This window comes from Lepisma saccharinum, chromosome 10 (genome assembly GCF_977018435.1).
Source record: "Lepisma saccharinum chromosome 10, izLepSacc3.1, whole genome shotgun sequence".
NCBI classification, from domain to species: Eukaryota; Metazoa; Arthropoda; class Insecta; order Zygentoma; family Lepismatidae; genus Lepisma; species Lepisma saccharinum.
Window position 1 is genome coordinate 66,048,791 of NC_139238.1, and position 12,191 is coordinate 66,060,981.

The 12,191-nt window shown below is 38.1% G+C and overlaps 1 protein-coding gene across 1 annotated transcript in view; it reads right to left on the reverse strand.

Moving 5' to 3' along the window:
• Window positions 1-8,698: 8,698 nt before the first annotated feature.
• The window catches only part of LOC145994366 (nose resistant to fluoxetine protein 6-like), a 59,760-nt gene continuing 56,267 nt past the window's right edge, over window positions 8,699-12,191 (reverse strand). The window contains exons 12-13 of the mRNA XM_083130481.1: window positions 10,359-10,473; window positions 8,699-8,851 (exon numbers count right to left, since the gene is read on the reverse strand). Coding sequence (XP_082986607.1) covers window positions 8,757-8,851; window positions 10,359-10,473 — 210 coding nt within the window. The 3' untranslated portion in view covers window positions 8,699-8,756. The remainder of the gene's footprint in view (window positions 8,852-10,358; window positions 10,474-12,191) is intronic.

Below are 12,191 nucleotides of genomic sequence, written 5' to 3' on the forward strand. Positions count from 1 at the left end.
GGCAAATTCAAACATAAGATTGGTAGATAATTTTGCGCGGTGGCTCAGTCGGTAACGCGTCTGACTACCATGCTAAAGGTCCCGGGTTCAATCCCCGGCCGGTTCAAATCCGGGAACTTTTCTAACGGTTGAAGCGGCCCCGGCGCCCACCCAGCGTCGAATAACATGGGTACCTGGGGGAAACCCTGGGGGGTAAAGGCGGTCAGGGGCGTGATGCTGATCACATCACCCCCACTCACGACCGGATCAAGAAAGTGTGGGGCGTTACCCCCACACCCCCTAAACGCCTTCATGGCACAGGGGAACACTTTACTTTTTTTACTTTACTTTATCTGTTCTCTGAAATTGAGATCAGAAAGCATGGTGTTGTTATAAACAGAGTAGATTATCCCGGCATTACCTCCACAGCTTTGGCCACACTAAAATTATCCAAAACCGAGGCTTCTTACTACAAAATAGGTGGATTTGAGGCTGGTGATAAAATAATATCTAAAAGCCACACAGTGCTGTTCCCTATGCGCCTGTTGCCAGGATTCTTTTCAGATTACAAAGATATTATGTGGAAGGGTGGTTTAAGAATCACATTTAGAAGAGCTTCCAATGATAATAATGCTTTGATGAGGTACAGCACATTAAACTCTACAGGGGAAGCTCTGCCCAATACCCTACCTGATGAGGGCAAATGCATTATTCAGACTATGGAGCTAAGAATCCCAGTTGTTGAATATGAAGCCAGTTATGCTCTTAAATACAAAGCAGATATAATAAAAAATCCACAGATTCCTTTACAATTTTATACATATCAATGTGTACAGAAGCCCGCAACTGGTACTTATTATGAGTTTGATGCTACAAATTCATTCTCCAGTATACAATATGACATGCCGGATTTTGTGTTGGTATTGTTTCAGACTGAAAGACACAATAATCAGGAAAAAAATTCAAGTAGATTTGATAACTGCAACATCAAGAACATATATCTTAAAAATGGCAGAAATGAGGTATTTCCCAGAGAAAATTATAATTTAGACATGTCCAAGAATGATTTCCTTAAATTATATGAAGCATTTACAGCATACAAAAGGGTCACTACTGGCAATACTGACATGTATTACACACCAGATGAATTCAAAGCACAGAGACCCATGTTTGTCATCAACACTTCAAAAAGGAAACAAGTTGTGGTTAATGACAGGACAAACATTAAAATTATCTGTGAATTCCATGAGGCATTACCTGATGACACCATAAGTAGTGTTATTCTCATAGGTGAAAAATCATATGTTTATGATGTAAGAAATGAGAGAGTCACAGAGCAATTCTAGAAGAATTACATTGTTTTAGTACTAGATATGCAAGTTGAGCCTGGTGCCCAATTGAACTTAAGCCAGAAGTAAATATGTGTGTGTGTGTGTGTGTGTGTGTGTGTGTGTGTGTGGGTGTGTGTGTGTGTGGGGTGGTGTGTGTGTGTGTGTGTGTGTGTGTGTGTGTGTGGCTTAGTTTTAGGTGTGGGCAAAAAAAATATCAAGAGGGGCATATTTTTAACAAATTTATGGACAACAATCTCACAGAAGTGCCTTTTATAAGTGTAAGCAAATCAATGTGAGGGGGCTCATCATTTGTACACTAGGATTGAAAATTCTTAGAATTAAGAGCATATTACACTTGAAGAATTGGGGAATAAGAGGATCTTGGCATAATTTTAAGTGTGGGCAAATCGGGCTGTTTAATTATATGAGCTCATCATTTGTACACCTGTAAGTGGTCCTTATAATACAGTCAATTATACTACTGAGGGAGTTTTAATTGTTGTAACTTTTTGAGGTTACTCGTTGTGCATAAAGTTAAAATTAAGACTTCGATGAATTCAATTTGAGTGCATTACATTCAGACCATTTAGATATTGAATTGAGGTCCTGTTGCAATGCTTCTAGGGCCATTGCAGTTTCTTAATGGTGTTTGAATATATATTTGTGTGTCATCCGCATACTGGTGGTATTTGCAGTGTTTTAGTGCATCATTAAAATCTTTGATATATAGGAAAAATAGGATAGGTCCTAGAATACGTCCTTGTGGTACTCCCTGTTTGATATCAAGCCATTTAGACATGCACGATTTATTCTCATGTACTAATTTTACACATTGTTGCCTGTTCGTTAGATAACACCGAAACCATAACAATTCTTTACTTTTATGCCGATAGTTTTCAATTTCTCTGCCAAGAGGTTGTGGTTTATGGAGTTAAATGCCTTGGTGTAATCAAGGAGTACCAGGAACGAAATTTTACCATTATCCATCCCCTTGGGTATGTCATCAACAACGCTAACTAAAGTAGTTACTGTACTGTGCTGTTAATGTACTGAAGGTACAGAGTTAAATCTAAAACCACAATTAGAATACAATTATTACAGCTATTAAGTCTCTATTAATATTTCCCGCGTCTTTGTTAAACTCACTTTCGTTGAAGTTCTTAAAGCTTCTGACTTGAACCAATTTGTTATATTTTTTGGTGCAGTTGATTCCGAAGACGGCGTATGTTAAGTGATGGTCTGATATACCGGACATTATATTCTGATCGACGTGGGTCACCTTCAGATTATCAGAGCAGATGATAACGTCGATTAAAGTCCTTTACGTTGGCGTTACCCTCGTGGACTTTGTGATGATTTGCTTACCGTGAGCCTCGGCAATGATGACGTTTAAGAATCGCGTGTTGGGTTCATTTTGTTTCAGCATATTTACGTTGAGATCACCAATCGCAATGTAATGAGCATAATTCAATTGAAAATATTGTACTATATCCCCAATATCGCTTAGATGTGTATACTAAACTTTAGGAGGTTTGTATGCGACTAATATCCCGACCTTCACCTTCTGTACGGTTACCTCGACAGCTAAGGTTTCGATGTCATTATATTTTTGAATAGGCAATCCCAGTGCTTTCCATTGTAATGATTTGTGTATATACAAACAAACGCCTCCTCGAGTCCTATCACATCTGTCATTACGGATAATATCATAATTATCTAATGCTACCGTGTTATTCGAAATATGTGGTTTAAGCCACGTTTCGGTAATTCCTATGATCTGAAAATTTAATTTGTTTATTAGCAGACACATTTTCAGTTCTTTGGGGAATGACTCGAGGGCATTGCTTAGCTTCTGTTTGGGGAGCGGCGAGTCGGGGAGGAGGGGGTGAGGGTGCCTGACGGAAATAACTGTTCCTGGAGCTAAAGGGAGGGGAGAGGACTCCACGGACCTCATCACGTGGGCTACTCACGTGGGCCTGGTTTCTTTCCAGTTTAGCCGAACAATAAGAGATAAACAGAGATGGATAAAGGCGAGATAAGGAAATGATCGACACGTGCAGTATATGTGATTGTATGTAAAGATTAATGAAGTTAAAAAGCGATTACAATTTTAATCTCTACCGTCTTAATGGGAAAGAGTTTTTCCAATAGACCTTTTTGGTTGTTTTCCCCGGTGCGGCCCCCAAGCAATTCCGTTGTGGCGCATATATTGCTACCCGGATCGAGGTCGAGCGTGGGACAGGCGGCGCCCCTCGATTAACCCCTTTTCTCTGCTTGCATTAAGCCATCGTGCAGAAAAATATTGATTTGAATTATTATTGTATGTTTGACAAAGCCAAAAAAGAAGGGCTTTGCAAAAAATGATGATAAAGATGGAAGATAACAGCAGAAGGATGGAGGATAAGGTAGAAGATAGCAACAGAGAAATGATGATAAAGATGGAAGATAACAGCAGAAAGTTGGAAGATAACAGCAGAGAGATGAAAGAAACCAATATAAAATTATGAGAAATGAACGAAGAAATGAAAGAAAATAATAGAAGGTTAGAAGAAAAAATAGAAGCGGTGGCGGAGATTTGTGAACAAAACAAAAAAGCAGTTGAAGGAAGAATAGAAAAATGCCAGCAGAAATGCATGAGTATAGAATTTTAATTACGGTCAACTCCGGTCCAGGAGAGAAAATCAGCAAACGTAAATGGCTTCTGGACCATAAAAAACCTTTTTATCTGTAAAGTATTTCGATTTAGTCCACGAACATTTTTTTGGATCAATTACAGTCCAGGAACCTCTTTTCCGGATAAGTTTAAATAGGGTCCAAGTTCCGTATTGAAATGAAACAATAACTTCTTGGACAGAATTTAAATTGTGCGAGAAAAAGGTCCCACACATTCTCGATCTGGGCCATATTGGATGTGATGTGATCACCACCACGCTCCGGCCGCCTATATACGCCCCAGGTTAGCTCCCAGATACCCATTGATTTAAGACTGGGTGCGTCCCAGAGCAGCTTTATGTGGAGACAAGGTCGGAAAAATTCCAACCTTTGATCGCCCACCCTGGGAGTCGAACCCAAGTCTTCCGCGTTGCAGTAAGACGCCTTACCTACTGCCCCTTCTTTTTATTCTAAAGGAAAACTCCTAAATGGTATTTTCCCCTGTCATTATAGTTTTTATCTATTTTCTCATTTTACGGACCTACACAAACATCCATGTCTTACCGGGATTCGAACCCAGGACACCCGTCGTTGTAGCGTTCTGTGCTAACCACTCCGCCACGGAAGCTCGCGTCTCTCAACCTAATCGGTCACTAAATACGCCCGTGTGTTTCTTGTAACAGAAATTTGCAAGCTGGTTTTGTCGTATTGTGGTGGACGTGTTAGGTTATTCTCCTTTATCTCACTTTTTCCTGCTCGGTTTCTCACGCTCTTTTTCTTCATTCTTCTTCCTACTTCTCTCCTCTTTCTCCCTTGTCCTTTCAAATCTTTCTAACACCTTCTTCCATTCTTTGTTTATCTTCAGTCCCCCATTCCAGTTCATCGTGTCTTCTTCACCTTTCTGCTCTATTTCCTTGGCCTCCTTCCATTTTCTCACTAGTATTCTCTTCTCCCTTCCTATCTGCTTAGCCTCATCCCAATCTATGTCATGTCATGTTTCTCTCGTGTGTTTAAATATCGCATTTCTCTTTCTCTCTTAAGTCGTACATCATCCCTATGTTGTTTCAACCTGTCTTTCAGCCTGTTTTGTTTCTCCTATGTACACACTCTGACATTCATTACATTTCACCTCGTAGATAATCCCTTCCTCTTCCTCGTTTTCCTCTTTCTTGTGTGCATTCTTCGCTATTCTTAAGATGCTTCTCCCTCCCTTCCTGTAAGTTTTAATGCCCGCTTTCCTAAGCACTTTGCATATCTTTTCTGTCGACTTCCCCATACTCCAAACCTCCTCTCTATTTCTTTCCCTTCCTCTTTTTCTTTCTCTTCCAATTCTCCTCTGTCACTTTTCTTCCTTTTTCTGTTTATGTTCAGTCTATCCTCCTTCTCGTAGCCATTCTTTTCCAGCTGTTTCCATAGGCTATTTATTTTGCCTTTTTTTCACATTCTTTCGTGCATATTTTCTTGATTCTGTCCTCCATATTCTTTATAAAATTTATTTTTGTCACCTCACTTAAATCATTTCTTTTGTGGCAGAATACGCCTGCTGCACACTTCTTCTGATGCCAAGCAGTTTCAATTTCTTATCCTCTCTTCCTTTTCATCAATATATCTAGGTAGCTTATCTTGTCTTCTTCTTCTATTTCGAGTTCCAATAATATCCCTCTTTCTTCATCTTGTATTTCTTTGGCAAATATGTCGAACTGCCTCTTCGTTCTCTTTCATATGCCAAAACAATCGTCCACATATCTGCAAAACAGATTATCTTGTCACCTCCTTTTTCTACCACTTTCTTTTCCCATTCATTCATAACCAATTCAGCCAATGCTGGGCTTAGGCTAGAACCTATATTCAGTTTTCACTCATTAACATTATTTTATCCCCCATTATACTGTAACCGTTATTCCAAATGGTTTCCAGCGCCTTAACTACACTTTCACTATCCCATTCCCCTATAATTTCTTGTCCCATTCTCTTTTTAACAATGTCCAAAACGTGTCCCTTCTTGATGCTCGGGAACATACTTTTCACGTCTAAGCTAAACATGTCGTCTTCATGTCATTCAACTTAAGTCCTTTTATGAAGTCCACCACTTGTTCACTGTTCTTAACTGCTCTGCTTTCTTGCTGTGTTACTAACACTTCAATAACTTTTTTTAATATATTTTCCAAGGGTTCCAAAATATTGTTTTTGCAGTCCATTACTGGTCTCAACTTTATTTCCTCTTTGTGTATCTTTAGAAAGCCTTTCAAACTTGGTAGTCTTCCTGTCACCTTTATGCACTTCTTGAATCCTATCCTCCTACAGTCTTGTATGACCCTTTCTCTTACAGTTTGTTCTTCTTCTGTTCCACAAATCTCCTCATATCCGTTCTCTTTTAGGTCTTCATACTTCCTCTCGTACCATTCTCTTTCCATCACCACAATTGCTCCTCCTTTATCTGCCTGCTCTATCACCACATCACTTCTTGTCTTGATTTTCTTCATCCCTAGCCACCTGCTAGAACGTTCCAGAACAACTTTCTAATAGTCTGGAGGGGAGTAATGTTTGTGTATATATATCGTCCTGTTTTGTACCTTGTTACATCTGTACTTGGTGGAGAGTCTGAAGAAGACTTTGGTAGAAGGTTGAAACGTTACGTTTAGTTTATGTTTTATAATAAAATAAATTTCTGCCTTGGTCAGCATATTGAGTTTTTCATATCATGGATACAAGGATTAATGGTGTTATAATATTGAGTTCGGTAGTGCAGCCCATACACCTGTAACGTTCATGGCTTCTCTTTGTTCCACTGAAACGCGAATTTTCTTAATTCATATTATGTGAAGTTTAAAATGTAGAACATTTATCTTGTTTGTTTTTCAAATTCCTCCAGACGCCGGACATAAGGGCTCAAAGGGATTGAAAGGTGTAGTAAAGTTAATGCAAATGCTTGTGTGAAGAATAATAGATACTTGTTTTTTAAACCTAATAGTTCCGGATTATTATACGATTTATGCAACGGTGTTTCTCAGATTATTGCCTTGTGTCTACATGCATTTAGATTGTAAATAGAGAACGCGTGTATACGTAAAGCGGATATTCAGTTGAACGAGTTGAGCAGGACTAAAAACGCATCTCTTGTGAGTTCCTCACTCCACCACAAGATGTCTCTGCAGAAAAGTAGCATATTACGTCACGTAGTGGCGAAACCTTGAACTACGTGCTGAAACAAACGTTTGAGGCCGTGTCCGGATTGGGAAACGCTCCGTCCCGTTCTCTCCCGTTGCTTTTGTCTGCCGTCGAAGTCGTCCGAATCTACATGTCCCCTTGCAGTACGGTTGTCACTTCTATCGCCAGGTGTCAGCCCGAACGTCACCCACAGCGATCTCGGGCGCAGGCGCACCGTACGGAAGCAGTAGGCAGACTCCAAGCAAACATCACAATGATTTCCACATATTTACTACTTACTCATATTAAAAATGTAACATGCTATTTCTTCCCTTACAATTTTTCTACATTCAGTTTTATCGATTAAATTACCTACTTTTAATATTTACATCGTCTATTCAGTAAACGTTGTCTGCACGAAGTGAAAGTTGGAATATGGCTGCCAAGCGCAGGGCCACAGCGAGTTCAAGCGTGCATCTGTCGCGCCTTATAGTTCTCCTCTCCGATTCATCCACTGACGTACGCAGGGAGGGAGGCTGAAGGGGCCACAAGCCCCCCAAATTTTTAGAAAATAAAAATGCAAATGAAGGCAGTAATGAAGTAAAAAGAATACCTTAAAGTGACCCCAGATAACCATTTTTTGCGTTTGAATAACTTTTAAAACGAAAGTTTAAAATGGTAATTGGAGCTCATAACGAAAATACGTAGAACACCAACAACGGAATTGATTTTCGGCTATGCATTCTATGATCCAATCTCACTCTGTTCTGTAAAGGTTACATTCATGGGACTGAACCAGCGTTCACATACAGCTGTAGATATTGGTACAATTTGAATTGAATTCACATAATCCTTGAGTTAGGTGAAAATGTGTTTTGGATTTTCTTTCTAGATGTGAAAATCTTTAACTACTGACGCACACATGCTTTCGCTACATTAAAGTTCACGTAACACGAGTTCTTAATCATCTGAATGCCATGTTATGTGCATTTAAAAGGACTACATCCGAAAAGAAACTTAAGTCTTCAAACTGGCTATTTGTATTGTCTACCAAAGATTGAAAAAAATGCTTCCGAGCGTATGGTTTAATCTAACTTCTGACGGTGAATTAATCGTTTTCAATGTTTCAAGAATAACCATGTCAATAGCATTTGCTTTGCTATAAGAATCGAAGGATCTGGTGTTGCGTATACAATGACGGTACATTCAGTACTTGTAGAGAGTCTTCAAATAGAGCAAATTTCATAATAAACAACAACTTTGAAAATGTTTTAGAAATCCTTCAAACCTGAACCTCCCACGAGTCGATCAGGGCATCATGTCGACTTGTTTAAGACGCAACAAAACACTGCATATCTCAACAAGCGCTCGAACAAGATTAAAAGTAGAAGCGACCCAACATACAGCATATGTCAAAAACACAGTCAATCGATAGAAAGTACTTGTGAAACACCAGAAGTCTGAAAAACACTGAGATACAGCCAGGGGCGACAACTTTTCAAAAGCATTGGGTAGGCTTAAACACTTGAATTACAAGTTCACAAAAAATCACATAAATTATTGGATGTAATAAATGAAAACGCGTGGCGTGATTTTAAAAAAACGAACGTTTATTGCAGGAAACAATGCACATGGTACTTGATTGATCTACTTATCCTTAATAAGTTCTCCATTTGTATTGCTTTGGTTATTATTTTGCAACAAATGTCCGTTGGTGGCTTCCTTCTTGGGTTCTTCTTCATCTGAAAATAAGTTGTTTTTTTTATAAAAAGAATATAATGTTAACATTACCTATTGCAACTTTCGTAGTAAAGAAAAGTTAAAACATACTGTTTGTTACTAAATGTGAGTGAATGGTTTTATTCTGTGTATATTAATACTGTGCATAATCTCAATTATGCATAGCTGTCTACAAATCACTTTTATTAATTATTATCCCATATAGAAAGGCAGATGGCGTGAATTTGTTTATGAATTCCGGGTCGTGTTCGAATTGGAGAGGGGGCGGGGCAGAGAAAATAAAGGTGCAAAAGTGGGGGAGTTTAAAAAGCAAAGCCAAATTGAGTAAAAATAGAAAAATTAAAGAAGAGAAGATATTATTGAAAACAAATGGAAAGATAGAAAAGAAAGAAGAAAGCAGAAGAGAGAAAGGAATATTAAAATGGAAAGAAAATAGAAAAGGAAGTAGAGAGAAAGAGGAAAATTGAAAAAGGGAGTAAATAGAATATAAAAACAAATAGAAAAAGGATGAGAAAATAAAACTAAAGAGTAGAAATGGAAAAGAAATATAGGAAAAAGAAAGTAATAGCATGAAGAGCAAAAACAAAAATGAAAATAGAGAAGAAAGATAAAGTCATGGAGAAACAACTAGAAAAATAAAGAAGAGAGAAAATTCTTTTTTTTATGGCTCACAGCGCGTGAAGAGAGGAAATACGAAACGACTAGCAAATAGAAAAAGGACAAAATAGGATAGAAAATGGAAATAGTACAAGAGAATATAGACAACAGAGAAAAAGAAGATACAGATGAAGAAATAGTATAATAGAAAAGGAGAGAAAATAGAAGAAATAGTTAACATGTCATTAAACTAGAGTCCACGTTTAAATATTTCTTCAATCCTTTAACCGACATCAAAAATTAACTTGTAGCGTCACTGACACGAACAAGGACGTATTTAGGGGGGGTCTAGGAGTCCGGACCCCCCCTCCGAAAGGCTTGCCAATTACTAGAATTTAATAATGAAAATGTACCTTTTTAGCATTTGTTGTAATCAATGGTTATTTCCGTGGAACGTACTGGAAGCCAAGTATTGTATTAGGATAATATGGCCTTGAAGGACAATGTCAAGCCACATTTATGCAGACTTTTGGATAACAGGATATGACAGTTTTTGTTCTTCTTATGCAATAAGTATTCAAATTTTTTATCTCTTTGCTATTAATTCCCTTGCCACGACAGTTGTTTTTATACGAATTTTGGCGAACTTAACTACATGTAAGCTAAATAATTAATACCTTCTTATATCCTTATTATTCTCACTATTCTTACGCAGTAACTTTACCTATTCATATAATAATAAATATTAATTAATTTACACATATTAATATGTTAATTCAAACATTTATATTATTATTACTATTATTATTATTATTATTATTTCTGAGACACTTGGTTCGAACGCCCGAAATACATTTCTAGATACGTGCCTGGACATAAACTAAAAGTTATTTATCACACAATATACTTTACCCATATATTTTTTTAAAAAATTCTTCTCCAGTTCCATCGCTGGAGACTCAATGAGCAAATTTAGGAGAAAAGCTAGAACCAGGCTGATTAAAACGTCATTCAAAGACATCTTGAACTGCAAACAGAAAGAGAAATCTTGTTATTAAAAGTTAGACAATCTAGCCATTGTTCTACCAAGAAAAGAAAAACCCTGTGACACTGTCGATCAAATTTTCAATCCTAAGAGAGGACCTGGGTGATGCAATCAGCTGCTTGTTAGTAATCCTGTCCCTGCGTTGCCAAAATGTGCCACACAACGCCATCACTAGGTTTTCCCATGGCCTTGAAGACAACGCTAAACCTGATGTTATTCCATTTCCATTCAGTTAGAACAAAAAAAGCATTGCTTATATTTTGCATTCGATGGCCTTTTAGTTACTTTCAGGTCATTTTTTCCCGTATTTGTTGCACTTTTTAAGCATTTTTCAGTTTTTTTTCTCGCTTCTTCCCAGTTTCTGGAATTTTAAATTCATTTCCTACCATTACTTTCTTATTTAAATTTCTAACTGAAATATCTGGAATCGGTTTAAATAATTATTTGTGGTAAATTTATTATTCTTCCAGGAAACGTAAAATATTTGGGGTGAAGTCCACTTTGATTTATATTGCTGATATGATTTGCTTTATTTTACTTGGCTTCTTGTGCCACTTTTGGCTAATTTGCGAAGATGGGGATGAGTGATGATGTGATTAATTTTAATTTGATGTATGGACACTCGCAAACATCCATGCTCAGGCAGGGATTCGAACCCGGAACCCCTGTCCTCGTAGCGAGATGTGCTAACCACTCCGCCACGGGGCGGCGACTAGCCTACTTTGAGGTCCCCTGCTGGCAACTATTATCGTTTTATTCTGATGTAAGGTAAAATTAGTTATGATATAGAAGAATTATGATTTGATACACACGAAACACAATTGTTCAAATGCTGAGAGACTACTGTATCATTCAAGGCCCCTCTGAAAGTGACTTATACAGAAAAACTTTGCGGTGTAATCTTGAAGTAAGATGGAAAACTACTTTAGCATTTAATTGCTTTTTCTCCCTTTGCTTCGGTAGTTTAAACGACAAGAGAAAGAAACAGGTTTTATGGAACTATTCAAGTACTCTCTTGTAATTCATGAAAAATCAAGCTTTCATTTCAAGAGTGAAAATTATTTTTAGGTCGTTTTAAGGAATATATAGAATGTGAGTTTATGTCGGTACAGCAGTGTTCAGTATGCTCCCTGTCAACAAGTATGACCCCTTGGAAGCGTAAGACAGTGTGATCATTGGTCGCACGAAGCATTTCCTTGTGCACCAGATTTCAGCGCCACATTTTCACCTAGTGACGAAAATCGGAACTATTTTATTAGCATTCGCTTACACATAGTCTCCATAGTCTCTGCATCAAGTTTCAGCACATTCTTGAAACAAGAGACAGCCAGCTCTCGTAGTGGCATAAACGGGAAACTAAACACACCAGTATCGAAACTCTATGACTGTACACAAGCAGTTACAGTAGAAACACTGAAGAAAGCACTGTGCCTTTTGGGCCGACTCAGTGGCGCATTTGTGATTTAATTTCGAGAGCTAGCCTTTTTCGCGCATGGAAATGTTACCAGTCAAAATACTAGGGGTGCGTTTCAAAAGTCTTAACGAAACGAGCGAATCGAACGAAAGTAACTGGCCTCGTGAACCTGGTGAAACCAGTTATTTTACAGACTTTTGGGACGCTCTAGACGAAAGCGCAGGCGCAGCGCTTTGTTTATAGAAATTTTCTGCATGGCTTCCAGCGGAAGGCATTTCCATCTGGC